The sequence below is a fragment of the Perognathus longimembris genome, chromosome 19 (assembly GCF_023159225.1).
Source record: "Perognathus longimembris pacificus isolate PPM17 chromosome 19, ASM2315922v1, whole genome shotgun sequence".
NCBI lineage: Eukaryota > Metazoa > Chordata > Mammalia > Rodentia > Heteromyidae > Perognathus > Perognathus longimembris.
Genome location: NC_063179.1, coordinates 35,569,265 through 35,589,788, shown reverse-complemented (window position 1 = coordinate 35,589,788; position 20,524 = coordinate 35,569,265). Strand labels below are relative to the sequence as shown.

General features: G+C 39.5%; 1 protein-coding gene across 7 annotated transcripts in view; it reads left to right on the top strand.

Moving 5' to 3' along the window:
• Positions 1-20,524, top strand: part of Pde4d (phosphodiesterase 4D) — a 1,139,603-nt gene that overhangs the window by 944,741 nt on the left and 174,338 nt on the right. For all 7 annotated transcript variants that reach the window (XM_048368311.1, XM_048368312.1, XM_048368314.1 and 4 more), the window contains 3 exons: positions 2,934-2,970; positions 10,181-10,254; positions 15,564-15,613. In XM_048368311.1, the coding sequence (XP_048224268.1) occupies positions 2,934-2,970; positions 10,181-10,254; positions 15,564-15,613 (161 nt within the window). The remainder of the gene's footprint in view (positions 1-2,933; positions 2,971-10,180; positions 10,255-15,563; positions 15,614-20,524) is intronic.

Below are 20,524 nucleotides of genomic sequence, written 5' to 3'. Positions count from 1 at the left end.
AATGAGAGGCAGGAGGGAGAGAGGGAGGAAGGAGGAAAGAAGGGAGGAAAGAAAGGAGAGAAAGAAAAAGAAAGAAAGGAGAAAAGCACCTACCATGATAATATTCTCCTTATTTCTGTATGCTTGGAAATTTCCAGAACTTTTAGAGCTTTTTTTTTTAAGGCCCTACTATCATCTTTCTTCTCTCTCAGTTATCACTAGTTTACTTTAGGTCCCTGTTTCAGCTACCCTCAACAATACACTGTTCTCCTTGCTTCCAATTTTGTACTTTTAAGCCCCTTAATCCACTACAGAGCAACCTGACAAGGGTTATTTTTAACTATCAACTTCCTTTAGTCTTAGCTGAGTTTGATTATGACAGCTGATTATGAGTATTATCATAGCTATTCAGGAGGCTGAGATCTGAAGATTGAGATTGAAAGCTAGTCTGGAAAGACAGATCTAAGAAACTCTATCTCCAATTAACCAGCCAAAAGCCACAATGGAGGTGTGTCTTAAGTGGTAGAGCACTAGCCATGAGAGAAAAAGCGAAATGAGAACATGAAGCCCTGAGTTCAAATTCTAGTAGAGGTACAACAACAACATAACAATGACAACAAAATTCTTCATCTTTGTGTAATTTCCCAATATCATGAGAAACAGTCATTGAACTAGAGGTTATTTTATTAATTATGAGCTAATATTTATTAAATGGAAGAACATTTCTCTTTATTTTTATGAATGAGGCAATTTATTAACCCAGCATCCTTTGTTCTAATGCTTCTTGTCATTATTAAATCCCAAATAATACTCTATACATGTATTATTAGTTCCATTTCCTAGGTGAAAAGACTAAGGGGAAGGGAGTTTACCCAACTAGTACATGGCAGGGCTAGAATTCCAACCCAAGATTTCATCAGAGAGTAAAATCCAATATTTTTCATATATTGGATAAGAGCTTTATGATCTGCTCCCTGGATTATTACTAGCCATTATTCTTGGAATTCTGGCCTTGAGTCAATTTTTCTAGACTCACTCAGCTGCTCTCTACCTCCTTGAATCCATCACCTTGTTTCTCACCCTGTGGTTCCTCTGCCTCTGTGGCTTTGTCTCTTCCTCTTGGTGTCTCCAGCACAATGGCCTGCTTGACACTCTGGTGCTCTAGACCTGCTCTGGGGGCCATTTTCTAGGAAACCACCTTCCTTGGCTTTGGCCTCAGAAGGCCTTCCCAGACTGACATCTTGGCTCTACCATTTATTAGCTTCTAGACATTCTGACCTGTGTGAACTTCAGTTACTTCCTCTATAAACTGATCATAAAACTTGATGTCCAACTTTCTGAAGAGTCTAGGATGACTCTGAATAATCACCGCAGATAACAGGTGTCTCTTGAATGTCATGGTTCAGGAGCTAAGGAAGTGTGAAAGAACTTGTCTTTACCTTTCTCTGCTTTTATTTTCTACCTTTTGATTTCCCAGATCCCCATGTGATTTGATAGTATCCTAAGAAATGATCTCATCACTAACAATTAATGTTGAACATCATTCACATGGCCCTCGTGCTGAGGCATGTTTCTGGGTGTGGTTTTGAGCCCAGGCTTCTGTGGCTCTCTCCAGATGGTCACAAGTCAATGGATTGTCTGCACTGTTCTCAGTGAGGATTATGCTCAGAAAGTGGTCTGTGTAAAATAATTGCACTGAGTAAGCACTAGGTCTAGCTAGAAGCTGGTGGCTCATGCCTGTCATCCTAACTACTTAGGAGGTTCAGATCTGAGGATTGCAGTTTGAAGCCAGCCAAGACAGACAAGTCTGTGAGACACTTAGCTTCAATTAATCACCAGAAAACTGAAAGTGAAGATGTGGCTCAACATGGTAGAAGGCCAGCCTAGTACACAAAAGCTCAAGGACAGTGCCCAGGTCCTGAGTTCAGGTCCATGACTGGAACAAAAAACAACTAAATTTAAAGCTGAATATAGTGGACGTACCTACAATCTTAGCACTTAATAGACTGAGATGAGAGGATTGCGAATTCAAGACTAGCATAGGCTCTGTAGCTGATTCTCAGTCAGAAATGAATGAATGAATGAATGAATACATAATAAAAATACATAAATAAATGAAGATCTTTGGTTGGTTAGATCAAGTAATAGCCCATAAAGTTTCAGGAAATGCTTTCTTAAAAACAAAAACAAACATTAAAGGAAATGCTTTCTCAAGTCATTTATATTAGGGAATACTGCAAAGGTATTCTGGGCCATAGTTTTTCATTTTCCTTCAAATCAAATGTTGTAAACTTTACTTGTCTTTTCCTGTCCCCTTTAAGGCACACCATGTGACACCTTGCTCCTATATCCGAGTCTTGGTGTAGCTGAGGTTGCTATAGTAACAGCACACACGGAGTAACATTCCCCTGTAACTACAGTGGCTAGGGCATGAGTCAGTTGACCAGTTTCACAGGGTTTTTATTAGTGTATGATGCAGTCCCATGTCATCTACAGTTCTCAACTGGTCCAAGTCTTACATGTGGTGATGCAGAATACTTGATGCTAATCACCTTCAAGGGTTAGATGGCCCAAGGTCCCCTCACAGAAGCCACAGCAGAAGCTGGTTTCCTCCACAGCACCCTTGACTAGTATCGGCTACTATCTACAGTAAGAGGCCAAGAGTAAACCTTGAGCCCTAGTGCACATCCCTGTGTATCTAAACAGAAGCAGTGCCATGGCTGATGATCAAAGAGCTCCTCTTTTTTAACCAGGGAGCTGGACAGTGGTTAATATCCCAGAAGATGTATTTTTAACCCAGTAGCTCAAAAGAACATGGGCTGAAGAATAATGATGGAATTATTGTCATTCTCTAATGGGAATTGGTGAAAGTGGATCTTACCATTGAATGTTGATGAAAAGTGGCGATAAGAATTATTGGCATCTTCTAACACTGGACTTGGTTTGTTTTTCAGACATGGAGATGACTTGATTGTGACTCCGTTTGCTCAGGTAAGCACACCTGTTGAGTGGACAGGCATGCCACAGATTGTGAAATTTGATTTGAAGGTTTCCATTCTGGCTTTAAATGTAATGTTAAACCAAACATAAGTATAAATGCAAAGTCGTATGGTCCATTCAAGTATTTCAAAGGCATTGCGAGAGAATGAAACCTTGTTCCTATCTGTGTGTTTTCTGTAAACCCAGAGACCCAAAGAGTATCTTTGCTTCAAACAACAAATTGCCAGAGTGGTAGAATACTTCAATGAGCACGCATTTCCTTAACTGGTACAGCCCTAGATGCATGTATCATGATTAAATTTCACTTAATATGAGGAGATACATGATCAGTGCTTGAAACGCAATATTGCAACTCAATCTGATACCTTATTTACTCCTTTTTAGATGTGTCATTTGTATGAAAACTTAGCTAAGTGATATGGTTTTGCTCATTTCTTTTAGGAATACAAAATAAAACCATTTTCACCTTGTGAAATAGAAATAAGGTAATAAAAATGTCCTAAAGTGTTTTTAAATATGCATGAAAGGGTTAATGACCCAATATTCTGTATATAAAATAGTACTTCTCGAACCCATTACAAGTGAGTCACTGTATTCTTGTCCCAGTGCCCATACTGCACTTCTGGTCAATTATATCTGAAATTATGGTGGAGTTTTAGATAGATGAAAGATGCTATCATAAGTATCATTTTTTTTTCAATGAGTGATAGTATCTAGATACTGGAATTTCATTTAATTCTTCTACCTTTTAAATGTTTCTGAAATTTTATTAAGACTATGATTTGGGTACAAAATTTAAACAGTCCATAGGCTACGTAATGTGCAAAAAGGGTTAAAAGAAGAGTTGCAGGCAGTGTAGTTCAGTGGTAGGGCTCCTGCTTAGTATTTGGGAAGCTGTGAGTTCTCACTGCAGCACTTAAACAAAATTGAATATGATCACTCAATTCTTTCAGCTGGTTAGTGTGTGTGTGTGTGTGTGTGTGTGTGTGTGTGTGTGTACATTGCTCTATGGATTTTCTGAAGACTATTACTGTTTTTTAGTATTTATATTTTTTATATCTAAAAGGCTTACCTATGTAACCATACTGTCTGTAGGGAAAATTTTATAAAATGGGATTTCTAATTGATTACTATCAAGAACATAAATAAGAGCTGTGAAAGCTAGGTGGACAATTATAAAGCAGGAGAGCCAGCCTCATTTAGAATTATTCTAATTTGAGCTTATTCAGGTGACTACTCTTGCTTTTAAACAGTCTCTTAAGTATTATCACTGTTTACCAAACTATATCTGAATAAAGGACTAAAATGAAAAGGATCTCTTTATTATACTTTACTTTCAAGGAATAATATTCAAGTGACACTTATCTCTAGACAATACATTAATCTTAGGTCGATACTTGCAATCTACTTTTAAGCTCTAAAAAAATCTAGTCTTTTACATAATTAAACAATTGTAATGTACCTATAAGCTCTAAAAACCTAATGGAGTCTCGTTATATTGGGATGCTTATATGTTTTTTGCATGTAAAATGTCACTTAGTCTATGTTAGTATTTAATATATTTATTGATTGATGAACTGATTGACTGTGTAGTACTGGGGATTGAACCCAGGGCTTTATACATTCCAGATAAGCAGTTCACCTCTTAACCTCTATACCTCTAACCCTAACAAGCTATTTGAATAAAAAAGAAGTGGGATGATGCTTTTGAAATTGGTGCTTTGAATAGAACCCAACTCTGTGCATTATGCAGTCCCATCTGATGACTATAAATTTTCCCCAGGTAAATTTAGAAGGCTTCACTTACAACTAGCTATCTTGAAAGAGATGTTCATTGGTCCAGAGACGACAGTTTCCTTTCCACAAGTAGACTTCTCCTGGAATATAAGAGCTTAAAAGCTCCACCAAATATAAAAAACAAAAACCTGCTAAATCTCCACACCAATAGAGAACCTTCGGAAAAGGAAGGGAGACAGAAGGCCCAGATAGTGTCAGTTTGTCAGTGGCTTGGCTTTCTGATAAGTCCTGTTGGCCTAAGCACTAACTCCTCAAAATTGTGTTTATACACCTGTAATTGTAATTACTCAGAAATCTGAGATCCGAGGATTGTGGTTCAAAACCAATACAGGCAGAAAAGTTTATCCATGAGACTCTTATCTCCAATTAGCTAGCAAAATGCTAGAATTGTAGCTGTGGCTTAGCGGCACAATACCAGCCTACCTAACAAGTGAGTGTGAGACTCTGAATTCAAGCCCTAGTTAAAAAAAGGAAAATCAACAACAAAAGACTTGCTTAAGTGTCTTTTATGTAAGTTATTTTCTTCTTATGATTCCTATAATTAACCCTCACTTTCTTCAGCATCAAAAATATCTCCCAGGGGCTGGGGATATAGCCTAGTGGCAAGAGTGCCTGCCTCGGATACACGAGGCCCTAGGTTCGATTCCCCAGCACCACATATACAGAAAACGGCCAGAAGTGGCGCTGTGGCTCAAGTGGCAGAGTGCTAGCCTTGAGCGGGAAGAAGCCAGGGACAGTGCTCAGGCCCTGAGTCCAAGGCCCAGGACTGGCCAAAAAAAAAAAAAAAAAATATCTCCCAAACCCATTTCACTGTTGTCCTCTTCCTTATTTCTTTATGCCTGAGTACAGCTCCAAAATATAAAAGGACCTTTAAGTTCTTTGGGAAGCATGTTTTCTTGCAAATCAAAGAGAATAAAATCCTCAGTTACTAGGGAATCCAGGAAATCATAAAAAGTTAGGTTCCCTTTTGTTGCGTGGGGTTGAAACCTAAACTATATTAGACAGACGTAGTTTTCAGAAACAATCATACTGTATCCTCAAATTGTCAGTGTAAGATTCTTGCTGCTGTTTGACTATTTTTCCCATCTCCAATTTCCTACCTTTTCCCATATAAGCGCAGACTCCCTTTGATCCCATGAAAGCATGTCATCTTTAAGTAGCTTGTTTACTTAGAAATGTTCTGCAGTGTTTTGGTATGAGTTCTTCCTTAGGCCTGAAGGCTGGGTGTTGAGGGAAAGGCCTCTGCAGAGCACCTCAGGCCCCTCTGTCACGGCCTGCCTTTCCTCCCTGTGAGCTTACCATTAAGCCAGCATCCTTAGTGGCCAAATGACACACAGCTCTGAGTCACATACCAGAAGACCCTTCTCCAGCGTCAGCCGCCTCTGTTCCAGTAGTTTTGCTATTTGAGGTTATGTCTACTTTGTAAAACCCTGTGCCCTCTCTTCTCATCTGGAAGATACTATGCAGTAAAAGGCAAAAAGTTTGATGAAGTAAAAAGCAAGCAGCAGCCACCCAAGTACTGGATCCCTCACACAATTCGGACTAAGGCTATGTGTATGGCTGATTTAAAAACACCAAGTAGGAACAAAATACAGCACCTGGATACTTTTAGAAAAAAAAATGTTGAAGTTGATAGCATTACAGAACATTCTTATTCATTTGGTGGTTAAAGTTTACCAATATTTTTTAATATCTTACACACCACACTCCATTTTGCCCAGAAGCCGGAATCAGGTGAACTCTTTCTTCACCCAAGGTTGCTTAGACCACTGTCAGGCAATGGAACAAGATGGTCATCTCATCTCAGTTGCTTTATTGTAAATCACAATCAACATCCTTGTAGGCATCTAAGTTCTTGTTAGGTGAAACCATGTGAAGCTGTCCGTAACTCAAAATACAGAGAAAACAGCCAAAACCTAACTTGAAAAGAGATTTGCTTTTCAATCAAGATTGCCTTTTGTTTTGTTGTTGTTGTTGTTAGTTGTCGGGCAACTGATTTGGGCAGGCCTGGGCACTGTCCCTGAGCTTTTGTGCTCAAGGCTAGCGCTCTACCACTGTGAACCACAGCACCACTTCCAGTTTTCAGGTATTTAAATGGAGATCAGAGTCTCATGGACTGCCAGGTGGGCATCAAACTACAATCCTCAGCTCTCAGCCTTCTGGTAGCTAGGATTACAGGAGTGAGCCACTGTGGCCCAGGCAAAATTACCTTTTATATTGTAGATAATTCCTCACTTTCAGAAAAGAAACATTCCTTGAGCCCCACCCCTACATCGCATAATCAGTGTGTTACTGCCACCTGGTGGGATAAAATGTATACAAAATGAAAACCTTCAAAACTATCAATCAGCCTATTGTGTTCAGTTGGTTAACTGTTTCATGAAGCTCGATTTTTCTACTAAATTCACTGCATCTTACTTGATTAAGGAAATGTTTAAAAGCATCTAAGAAAGTCTGAACACAGGGTGTGTAAATAACATCCCAACCCAGGAACTAGAATTTTGTATCATTCCTGCCCCTAATTAGGACTACTGGTATTTCTTTCTGCATATTTATTTCACATTATTTGTGAGACAATTTTTGACCTTGACCAATTACACTTTTGCCTGGAGGGGAAAAAAAGGAAGCAGTAACCTTAGTTTTCTACCATTCAGCTGTATGTCATTGACACGGAACAAACATATAGGTCCAGCAGGGGTGGGACTGTAGTTATTGGAAGGCTGAACTTGGAAGAGTGAGAGCTGCCCTACAAGTGCGCAAAGAACAGTGGAACCCAACTCATGAGCTCCTGTGAACTGGTTCCTTTTCTTTCCCACAGCCCGTAGCAATAGGAGTTTAGTGTCTCATTCTTTGAGTCCTGCAAGGCAAAGAGAGTAAAAAACAGTGTTTGTAAATCAGGCTCCAGTGGCTCATTCTCGTCATCCTAGCTACACAGGTGGCTGAAATCTAAAGATTGTGGATCAAAGCCAGCCCAGACAGGAAAGTCCCTGAAACTCCAACCAACCACCAAAAAGTCAGAAGTGGAGCTGTGACTCAAGTAATAGAACATTAGCTGATATGTCGTGCGTGCGTGCACGCGCGCGTACACACACACAAACAATGTTTGTGATGAAAATCACTAGAATTAGTCAGCCAGGCCCAAGACTAGAATTGTCTAGATTTTTTATTTATAATTTTACAAATATCATACATGACACAGTACAGAAGATGCTGATAAACACACCTTAATTTATAAAATACAGTTTGTTTTACTACTCACATTCACACACACACACACAGAGCAGTGATCTAAGATTTGCACAAATAGGTAATGATAGAACTTCAGGTTAATTACCACACACTGAGACAGCCTAGGATAAAACTGAATACATAAAAATAATCACTTGATTTTGCTTTACTTAACTAGTCTGCTTCAGAGCCATTTTCTTAATACTGTAGTACAAAAATACAAATTGTTCAAAATTAAACCCAAAACTACATAGTTGTAATTTCATTATTAATAGAGGCAAAAAACTCAGCAGAAGATATTTCATTGGTGAACTGATATTTCCTTTCAAGTGACCATAAACATGAGATATCTGCATACTGTTTTTTTATACAGAACACGAACTCGAATTTTTTTCTATTTATCCAGCTGTTAAACTTTCAAAACTCTGAGGTTAAAATTCTTGTCCCGGAGGTATCAATTAGCTGATGCAATAAGCTTATTTAAAATGATTTTTTTTAGTGTACTTGAGGTTCACTTCTGAGACCATAAATCAAGCCCACATGCTTTAATGACAGCAGGTCATTTATCCAACTTATTTCTGCCTCATTCACGATTTTATGCCTAATGGAAGACAGCGTGATCTGACGTCAGCAGTCAGCTATTTGGATACTTCGTCATAGGCAGCATGACCTTTCTGGGCTGTGAGTTCTTTGTATGTGATAATGAGCCAGGTTTTTCCACTGACTACTTGGGAAGTACCGTTAACTCCTTCAGGGAAAATGCTGTCTCCATCCCAGAATACAAATAGCTCCCCTTGCCTTACAACATGAACACATAAATAATAAATAATGTTAGAAACATTTTTGCATCAGAAAAAAATTAATAAATAAACTAACTTTAGGCTAAAGAAGTACCAGACTGGAAATCAAAAAGCAATCAGCAATTTGAAATCCTCTTTGTATTACCGTGACTAGGCAGTAAAGAAATTACTTATGTGCCAAACTATGCATCAAATGCAATGTTGTTCAAAGGGGCTTCTGGTCACCAAATGATTCCTCCTTGCCATCCTCCTTGCACCATTCTTGGTTCGGAACCCACTATTTCCTATACTCATGACTGAAGTGAGTAGCATTGTCTCAGTTTTATGCTTGAGGAAACTGAGTTACAGAGCTTATGGGACTTGTCCAAGGTCCCATGTAAACATAGTCTAAGCGTCAGCGTTTGGCAGTCTGGCTTGTTGTACAGCACCATAATACCTACCACAATAGTTGAACCCTGTGTTTTAGACTGGCACTTAATATGCCAGCTGTAATCCTGCTTTCTGTGGCTTCCTCTCTGGGGAAATTTAACCAACCACTTTAGGAGAAAGTAAGGGGAGGTAGCTTCATACAACTTTTCTGTCACTTGTGTTTTTTGGTTACTCCTAGTTACAATTGGAAGGAAGGGACTGACTGTCAGAAGTCCAGAGGTAGCAACTTCTACTTCCAGCCTTGTCACATAGGTAGCTGGGTTGCATCTATCTAATCATTTATTGAGTACATTTCTATTAAGCATCTTCTATATGCTATGTACTATCCACACAATAAACAGTAGCATTGTACATGAGAAATGCCTCAGGGAGGACTTCTTTTAATCCCCACTTACTTCAGATAACCTCAGTTTAGGAAAAGAAGGACTGAGCTAACCAGAGGAGAAGCATCTAGCCAAGGTGAAAAACAACATAAGAGTTACTTAGATTTCTGACTTGGAATCATGGAACTCTTGGTGACTTTTTAAAGAGAATTGAAGGGTTTTGTTGTTGTTGTTGTTGTTGTTTTTGCTTTATTTTTGTCTCTAAGCTAAGACTTCATTGGCATTTTATAGTATGCGATGTCATATTTGTATAAACGGCAACTAATTGTGTGACATGTAGATTGCCTAGCATGGTGACTGAGGAATTTGAAGGCTTGCTTTGGAAACTGCTGCTCTACTATTCGCTAAAGCTTTAGTCAGTGAGATAGAGTTCTGGAAAGTGTTTGCAGTAAGACCACCCGGATTTCATATATATTCTGAAGAAATGTATTGAATGTTGGGAAATTCTTTATTCTATGTGAAACTAAGTTAGAAAAACTGCGTTTTCCCTTACACTTTTTTAAAATTGCCTTTAAGAGGATTCTAGTTCAAGAAATCTAAAGAATTCTTTTTTTCTTCTCATAGGTCTTGGCCAGCCTGAGGACTGTAAGGAACAACTTTGCTGCATTAACGAATTTGCAAGATCGAGCACCTAATAAGTAAGTTATCATACCTTTCTCTCTTTTTTTTTTTTTCGTGGTCCTGGGATTTGAACTCTTGGCCTGGGTGCTGTCCCTGAGCCTCTTTGTGTTTAGGTAGTGCTCTACCACTTGAGCCACTTCAGGCTATTTTTGAGTAGGTCATTGAAGATAAAAGTGTCACAGGGACCTTTCTGGTTGGCTTTGCACTGTCATCTTCAGAGCTCAGCCTCCTGAGTAGCTAGCATTACAGGTGTAAGCTGCCAGTGCCCGACTTCCTCCTCCCTTTTACTAAACTTTTTAAGGTGTCATCAATTTGAATTAAATTCAGGGAAATCTATTAAACTTCCTTGGGTCTCTCTCATGATGCCTGGCCAATATACCACATGCATGAGATGAGGTCTTGTTCATTTTCTATAAATACTCTGTAGTGATGGTGCTAATATCAGGAATGAACACTGTGACAAATAAATATGGTTACTCCATCTGTCAGAAATCACCTGGTCTTCTGCCCACTTGCTTACACTTAGTTTTAGCTAACCTCATAAGTTAACCACTGGCAAATGGTCTCATGAAGCCTTAAAGTCAATTCATGTTGAGCGTCAGGAATGTAACACACAGATAACTGGAAAAAACCCCACTGTCTCATAGCCGATATTGGGCATCATCCAGATCATCAGCTGAAAGAGAGTTACGCTAGAAGTCTTTGAAAGAAGAAACATGGGAGTGAGAAGTAATGATAAATTCGGCTTGGTGTGTGTATGTGCATGCACACCAGTCCTGGGGCTTGCACTCAAGGCCTGTATGCTGTACCTTACTTTTTTTTTGGCCAGTCCTGGGGCTTGGACTCAGGGCCTGAGCACTGTCCCTGGCTTCTTTTTGCTCAAGGCTAGCACTCTGCCACTTGAGCCACAGCTCCACTTCTGGCCATTTTCTGTATATGTGGTGCTGGGGAATTGAACCCAGGGCTTCATGTATACAAGGCGAGCACTCTTGCCCCTAGGCCATATCCCCAGCCCTGTACTTTACATTTTTATTTATTTATTTATTTTTTGCTCAAGAGAGGAGCTCCACTACTTGAGCCTTTGCTCCACTCAGGATTTTGTTGTTCTTCTTTTTGGTGGTTAATTGGAGATAAGTGTCTCATGAATTTTGCTGCTGTGGTTCTCAGATCTCTGCCTCATGAGTAGGTAGGATTCCAGGTATGAATCACTGGTTGGTGACTGGCTAATTTGGGTGGTTTGATAAAGACAAGGTTCTAATAAGTGAAAGCTAAATTTGCAAGATTAAAACAGAAACTGCTAAGCTATTTTTTGAGTACCTATTACTTAAAAACTATACTAAAAATAATCACCAAAATTCTTTCCTTTTTTTCTTTCTTTCATTTGTTTGTGGGGCTTGAACTTAGGGCCTGGGCACTGTCCCTGAGCTTTATTTGCTCAAGGCTAGTGCTCTACCACTATGAGGCACATCCTTATTTCCAGGTTTTTTGGTGGTTAATTGGAGGTACAAATCTCACAGACTTTTCTGCTTGGGCTGGCTTCAAACCATGATCCTTAGATCTCAGCCTCCTGAGTAGATAGAATAATAGGCATGAGCCATTAGTGCCTGGCTTCTTTCCATTTTTTCACATAAATCAGTATGAAGAGGTCAATGAATAGCAACTTATTGGGGATTACTGTATATTTAAGCATGAAAAATTTTATAGCATTATTACTTCTCAAACAGTATAAAAAATCTGGGCTTCCTAGTCCATAATAGTATAATATAGCTCTCAAATGTACATTTCTACTGTTAAGAAATGCTGTGGCCATTATGTACAAATAAGTAGAATGGAATCTGGTGCCTATTATAATGCAGAAACACTTCCTTGAAAATGCTTGGTGACTGGAAGAAGAAAATGGTCATTCAGCATGTGCATCTTGAGGGTGTGCTTTAAGGACCTTGTTTATTGCAGCTGTATATTATGATGCAGAACTCGGTGGTCCTTGGGGCTTTGGGCATTCCATAACTTCTGGGAACCGTCACCTCACCTTTGAAAAGTCCCAGCTCTGTAGGAGAAATGAAACTATTGGTTGTCACACTCAAATGTTTTAGTCTCAAATTTCATCTATAGAAATAAATATCTTGTCTTCAAAAGGCAAACAGGAGCTTCTTTTCGAAGTTTCCTCCGTGTATGGGCACCTGGGTTCTAGCATTGACATGTGCAGCAGGCAGAACGTTGAGGAGAGAGGTGTGAAGAAATTGCACACGCCCTCTGACTCTGGAGGAATCAGAATATAACTGCTGGCTATTTACAGTGCCATTCAGCCATTTCAAAGATCGTGGCTGGAGTTTCAGAAAGGTTTCCATCCACTTTTTGGTTGGCTAGAGAAAAGGATTATAGAGGAGTGCATCTAAGACCTGAGTGGATGTCATGCTGCTTGTTGCTTATTTTTATTTCCTACCACTGGTTCCTGTCACCTTGTTCTTTCTTGCCCTTGAGATTATTTTTTAATTCCAGAAGTGAGTTGTGGCTCATTCTTCACAAAATGATATATCAATGTCATCCTAGAGTCAATGATGAACATTTCCTGCTTGCTGTTCCTTGCTGAGATGTCAGGCCCCCACCAGTCAATCACAGATTGAGGTTAAGGGGATACATAGTAATGAGTCAACCATTGATTTTTCCAAGACTATTTTTAAAAGTATAAAAATATCATTTGATATTTTTCCTAAAGTCAATGTCTTCTAAATTTTCACAGAGCAGAAATCAATATGTAAATTGTTTGAATTGTCTCCAGTCAACAGCTTTATTCCCAAACATGCCCAATGCCATCTGAATGAATTCCTAGCAAGAAGGTAAATCACAAGTTTATATAGATCAGAGCCATTTCCAGAGTAGCTGTTCAGAACACTGACCTTTTGTTGTTGTTGTTGCTGTCATGGGAGGCATTTATCAAGTTGTTTTCCTATTCTTCTTTTGTAATGAAAACCTAAAATAAGTTAGAAGTAATCTTGGGGCATTTTCAATAACACAGAAAAGTTCAATTCCAATAACGTAAGATACCAATAAACGTAAGAACCATGGAGGAGAGCCAGAAATGGAGTGGAATCAATGAGACGTGACAAAAAGCTGGACTGCTTTCTCCAAGGGTACCCCAGCCCCGCTGTGAGCTTCACCATCCCAGCAGGGCAGAATGAAGGGGCCTGCTGCCGTCTGCACATCTGTGTGGTTGTCTGCTCAGCTGCTACCAAGACATTCTAGCAAGAAGACCGCGGAGCAGATGCAGCCTGAGAGGCACATCACTTTCGTTCAGCTCTCAGAGTTGTTGTTTTTTTAATTCCTTTTTGAACCAAACTTTTCAACTTCCCCAAACTTCATTTTCCTTATTGGTAAAATGAGAACCATGAGTCCAGCTGCCTTAAGGCTTGTTGTGAGGATTGAGTGAGACCATTTATGTAAAGTACTCCTCGAGCCCGGCATCTGACGCACGCTCAGTGCTTGTCTATCAAGTGCTAACCACTAGAAAAATGCTCACCCGAACGTAATACCTCAAATATTTTTCAGGATTCCTGAAAGTATTCTTAAGATGTTTTGAAGATTGGCTATCCTTTAAAAGACACTGGTTATGCTTGGTATGGTGACTCAAGCCTGTAATGCAAGCCACTTGGAACGAACAGATCAGAAGTTCAGGGTTCAAGGTCAGCTAAGCATTAAAAGAAAAAACTTCGTGAGGCCAGACACCAGTGGCTCACGCCTCTAATCCTAGCTATTCAGGAGGCTGAGATCTGAGGATTGCAGTTCAAAGCCACCTTGGGCAGGAAAGTATGAGGTTCTTATCTCCAATTAACCACCAGAAAACTAGAAATGGCACTGTGCATCAAAGTGCTTGAGTGCTACCTTGAGTAGAAGAGCTCAGGGACAGAACCGAAGTCCCGAGTTCAAGCCCCATGACACACAGCCTCCTCCTCCTGCAAAAAACAATTCATGAGATGTACTGATGGGGGAATTGGTGTGCTTCTCTTATCCTAGCCACAGGGGTAGCACAATGACTGAACACTCCAGCAACCCTGCAAAGCACAAGTAGGAGGATTGTCACAGGCTAAGCTGGCAAAGGACATAAAGTGAGACCCTACCTTGAAAAAAACTAGTGCCAAAAAAACTAATGGAGGGGGTGGGCGGGTGGTTCAAGTAGCAGAGCAGAGTGTCTACTAAGCAAGAACGAGGCCCTGAGTTCAAGTCTCAGTAACAGTTTTACAAAATTATATTTCAAAAACAACCTTGATAAATATCTCATGAATGATTTTCTTCTCAATATAAGTTATTGAGCATTGATTAAATAGTGGATTCAATGCTGTGGTATTGATAAGGATGACAGGTGAGTCATATAGCATTATTGTTTTAGTAAAAGTGACAACATTTATTAGGAAAGAAATATGGAAGAGAAGGAGATTATGTGACATAGATATGCCCCTGGAAGGTGGCACTTCAAATCCTCATCCATCAGCCATCTTCCAAAAAAATTTTTTTTTAATTCAAGGTGTTTGGAATCACCTTGTAGAACTTAAAAAATATTTTAGAAAATAAGATCAGAGAAGAATATAAAATTGAATCTCTCTTTAGGTACTCCTGGCTGAGAATATTTGTACAATTTCTATAGCATCTATTTAGGTAAATTGTTAATATTCTCCTCTAACAAATGTATAGGAGTTCTTTATAAGAAAATAGAAATGGAAAATTTTTAATTCCCTAGCTAATTGTATGGTAGTTTACAAGGAATCATTTACTTCAGATAAAATACAATCATAAGACTTTGTGTCAAAACAAAATTTATAATAATGTATGAAAATACATATGTAAATTTACTTTTTCTCATAAGACTGAAAGTCCTTATTTAATTAAATATGTTAATTAACAAGGATTCCCTCTTCTCTCATATTTTTGTGATATTTCATCAATTCTATCTACAGTTCAGTGGTTCTTTCTCTTTTCCTCTCCTCCTTTCCCTCCCCTCCCCTCCCTCCCCTCCCCTCCCCTCCCCTCTCCTCCCCTCTCCTCCCTTTCCTATGTCTCCATGCCCATGTCTACCCCCCAGTCTCTGTGTTCTCTCTCTCTCTTTCTCTCTCTCTCTGTGGCAGTCTCTCTTTGATCTCTTTCCCATTCTCATCTGTGATCTAAGCCATAGTAAAGCACACCCAGGATCCTGACTGTCTAGTCTACAAGAAATATTTGACTGTCCTAATGTAAAAATATAAATTTTTTAAATTAGACATGCATGTGAAATTCAGAGAATGCTCCAGACAATAAGCTCTACATATTTATTACTTTGTATTTCTTTCTTTGTCAGAAGATCACCCATGTGCAACCAACCATCCATCAACAAAGCCACCATAACAGGTAAGAGTGATATGAAAGTTTCCTCTACTTCTATCTAGAAAGAAACCACATCTCCTGAGAAGTAACATACTATTGAATTCAATTCAATTTTATATGATAATTCTAAAATGTTAAATAAATGATTCTTTTCTAATTAGTTTTCCATCTGGGCTGTGCCTTTGTAACTGCTTTCCAGTGTACCATATGTTCACTAGTTAGCTTGGTTCTTTTGTTTTGTTTTGTTTTTTTGGCCAGTCCTGGGGCTTGGACTCAGGGTCTGAGCACTGTCCCTGGCTTCTTTTTGCTCAAGGCTAGCACTCTGCCACTTGAGCCACAGCGTCACTTCTGGACATTTTCTGTATATGTGGTGCTGGGGAATTGAACCCAGGGCTTCATGAATACGAGGCAGGCACTCTTGCCACTAGGCCATATTCCTAGCCCCAATTAGCTTGGTTCTTGAGCCAGGCTTAGCATCACTCTGGGCAACTGTATTTGGAGAGCACTAGGCTTCCAATTGTAGGATAACAGGTATGCCACCACATTCAGGTCTTAATCAAGAAGGGGCTTGAGAACTTTTCTGCCTGGGCTGACTTTGAACTACAGTCCTCGAAACCTCAGCTTCCCAAGTGGCATGAGCCACCAAAAGCCCAGCTCAGACTTAAGTTTTTGGTGTACACATTTGATCTTGATCCAGAGATATATTGACCCTTAGTCCTCTGAACAGAGTTCCAGTGTCTTAACCAGTCTCCAGTTTTCTATCTTGTGCTCTTGCCCCTGCAGGAAGTTACTTGCTTGTCTATCCTGCATCCTCTTAATGTCACTTTCAGAATGATTCCTAGTTTGTCTCCATGTTTGTTACCAGCATGGTGGTATCATGTGTTACTTTGGTTTCATGAGTACAAAAGCATAAAAAAATGAGTGATACATTTTGGATTAATCTGTATCCTCAGTTACATGAAGGAAGGAAAATTCTTAAGGCTCTAGTAGTCCTTCTTGAGATGCAGAAAACGGAGAATAAGTTCTCTTTGTATGAGGAGAAAAATACAGAGAAGTTCAGTGAGTTCCAGAGAAAAAGATCCACACATGTTTAGAAAGAAAGGTAGAAGAAAGAGTGGGGGAAGGAAAGGGCATGAAAATAAAATTATCCTAATTATTGCTAGTTGGTTTCAGACAGGAGACTTGACCTCAACTGAACCAAAACCGGAATGAATGATCTCATTTTGCAGAACCTGAAACCAAATTGAACTCACTTGATCATTTCTTGAAACCCCAATTGATTCATTAAAATAATTACCTAGAAAAGAAAACCGATGATTTCTAAAATTATTACCAGAAGAAAATTAACATATTTTTCAAAATAGACGATACTTCATTTGATTCAATTGTCCTCTTTGGATTCGAACCCATAATATGCTGAGGAGTTTCTTGTTAGGATTTTAGTGACTATAGTTTGCATGAAATTTAACTTTGTGAAGGCCAGAGCACTGATTGCATTTGTGGACATTATATCAGGGTTAATTCTTGTCCGACAGTTTCCCAAATGGGACTTGTGTCTTAAGGAGTATTAAAGGGTTCATTTTCTTTCTCATATTTCTCTCAAGATGCTGTTGGTATTGGCTCTCTGTTGTTATTGTACTATATATTTCACCAGTTTTATTCTTGACCTTGATGAAGAGATGAACAGTGAGAGTTCCTACATATTAAAAATAAATTCTTTGAGTAACAAATTTCTTCTTTAGAAACTCAAATTTATTATAAACAAACAATACTAAGATAGAGAATTGGAACTATGTACTTTCCTGATTGTGTTAAAAGGCAAGCCTACTTTTGTGCATCATGCCTGGGGCTTCTAGGTAGAGGACATGAGCATTGGTCCCTAGCCCTCTCCAGACACTCTGGGCTTTCTCGAACTTGGTGCATTCCTCTGGAAACCAGCTAACTTCCCTTTACCTAGCTGCCCAATAAGCAAGACTGCTGTTACAGGTTGAGCAGAATGCATTAGTCTTTTGGTCTCTGGTAGCTTTTTGTAGCCTGAGGGGCACATAGGAGGTCCCCCATAGCTGGTGTAGCCTTCTCTCAGAACAATTTCAGGTTGAAACCGTTGTGTCCAACAAGGGATGGATGGGTGGTCAGGGATCAAGGTAGCCTTACAACCTTGAGAGGACCCACCCAGGATTACAGGGTAGCAGCTGCTGTCAGAGGGTACAGAATTGGACACACACACACACACACACACACACACACACACACACACACACACACACACACACGACATCCCATGGGAGTTGGCAGCCATTTTTACGTAAATACTGAGACCCTAGAGAGGAAACTGTGAGCCACTAGAATTGGGCAATTAAGGTTTAATAGGACTTCATTTGTACCCACTAGCTCCTGACCCTGAGGCCTACAGCAGGGCTGCAGAAACACCTTCTCTAAGAAAAGAAAGTAATTAACTGTCATTAACTGCTTAAAGCAGCTGCTCATCACAGAGCACAACAGGAAATTATCTGACTAGAGAATCTAAGTATTGTTTCTTGCCCTAGCCTTGCTAACCCAGGTGAAAACATGAGATGGCATGAGGAACACAGAAGAGTGTGATTGTGCTTTGTGAACCACTTTGAAAAAGGAGGCCCATAAATATGAACTCATGATGATGATGATAATGAAGACGGCGATGCAGAGGGTGGTGATGGTGATTGAAAGTGACTTACGATACCCAAAAGAGAGGAGGCCTATGGGGTCTTTTGCTCCCTGCTTGCCTCTCTGCTGTTCGTAACTGGCTGTACCACTACAGTCGTTCTGTAAAGGATGAAGAAATGTAAAAAAAAAAAAAAAGTTATGAAGGTACTATTTCAGATAAAAATGTCCATCTTAGAAATTTTGTTTAAGATCTGCAAGAAAAGCATAGCCAAATAAGTCATGTTATAGCAAGCTAAGGAGAGTGCTGTGTGCAGGAGCTAGGTGGTCCTGAAAGGGAACTTTATGGGATATCACAGGTGCGGAGCTAGTAGAACTGTGCAATGTCATGAGACAAATCGTGTGGCCTTAAGTCAGTGACATGGATTTTTGTCTGCCTCAGTTTCCCCATCTAATGTAGTAGGTGGTAACCTTACATCAGAGGTAACTTTGAAGGAGATACCTGGCATGCTCTCAGCAGCAAGCCTCAGAGAGTTGCATTCAATAAGCCTTTTACATTTTTGCTTCAGTGTTTACATTCAGTTCTGTTTCTAGGACCCGTTCTTTGCCTAGAAATGAGATATCAGTTGAGATTGCTCTGCAAAGCACCATGATAAAAGTCTTTATACATTTATAAACCACATAAGTTTATTTTTCATAATACTAAGGGTTGAGGTGTAATTTCAAAGTCCCAACATGGTTGGCCTCTGGTGAAGGATGTTTTTCCAGGTTACATACTGCTATCTCTTCTTGATACATCCCCACAAGGTAGAAAGAGTGTTGCATTGAGGTTCCTTAACATGGCCCTAATCCCGTCCACGGGGGTCCATCCTCATCACTCAATTATCTCCCAAAGGCCTAAGCTTTACAGGGGGCGATAAGATTCAAATCTGAATTTTGGCACACACACAAATTCAGTCCGTGGAGGAGTGGTGAACAGAATAAACCAAACAAAGAAAAGTGGGAAGGGTTAGAAAAACGTTTGCAGGAAAAGCAGAGCAAAATGTACAGAACTGCAAATTGTCCAGAGTGATACATTTTCTGTGTGGGGGTCAACATTGGGCCTTCTGTTGTCTCAGCTCTGCCCTTTCCATCCTTCCTGTCTCAGATGCCTGCTCTCTTGGGATTTAGTTGAGAGCCTGTTCTTAAGGACTTTTTTTCCTGGTCTATGAAATTCTGAATCACAGTTGTTTTCTTTGTTAAGGAAAATAAATCAACTCTCTATAACTTTTCCATGAGCCAACTATTTTGCTTTTCAAAAAGAATTAAGAAGTCTGACTATTTACTTCTGTCACACTACACATTCTAAGGATCTCATATGGAACTTATAATTTCAATCTTCCACATCCAGGTTATTCTATATAAGCTTTAAAGCTGTTGAGCTTTAAGTTCTTCTCCTTATGGTTAACATGCCAGGCAACTAAAATTCCTTATCTTTGCAGTTAAAAGGCATTAGTCATGTGCCATTTTTAAAATTTCCATTGATAAGAGCTACATTGATTTATCTAAGGTAATTTGACATGCTTTTAATGATAGACTTCTAAGAAACCATTTATAAAAGAGACTTACAATGAAAACTGTTTGGTTCTTTAGTGCAATATAACATAAAGCATTTGGAGTCTAGATGGGAATCCCATTCTTTCTTTCACTTTATTGCCTAAATTGTTAAGGGAGCTCTCAAATCCAAGGGCTAAGATATATAAAAGATAGTTCTGCAACTGGTGAGTCACTCACCAAATGTTTCTTTTGACAACTCTGTCCCATGGCGAAAGTTTTATATAGATAGAGATCATTTTGCCTTGATTGCCACACAGTAATGACCGGACATTTTTAGTTATGCCTTTCTTACTTAGGTACACTCACCTACCTGATAGCTCCTTAGCCAGAGGTGTATGCCAGAACTTCAGAGAACATTGAACCATGAGAGGGCAGCAGAGAGTCAGAGATGCCTACATTGCTTGGGTGGCCAACAATGACATTGATTTTTGGACTAAAGCCATAACATTTGGGGTGCCAGCAGTCCTTCTGAGCATTTGTTTCCTTTTCCAGTGGTGCTGAGAAAAATATTCTCCAACCACTTTCTTTTTCTAAAATTTTTTAATGGCTCCGTCTTCTTTTCTTTCTATATAGTCTGTTCAAGTGTGTATCTGGGGGGGGGGTGGGGGGCGCGGAGGGTACAGAGCTCCAGCCACTTTGTAAGACCTTCTCATGTATTTATAAGATCACTTTCAGCATGGTTCTGAATTTCCACACTTT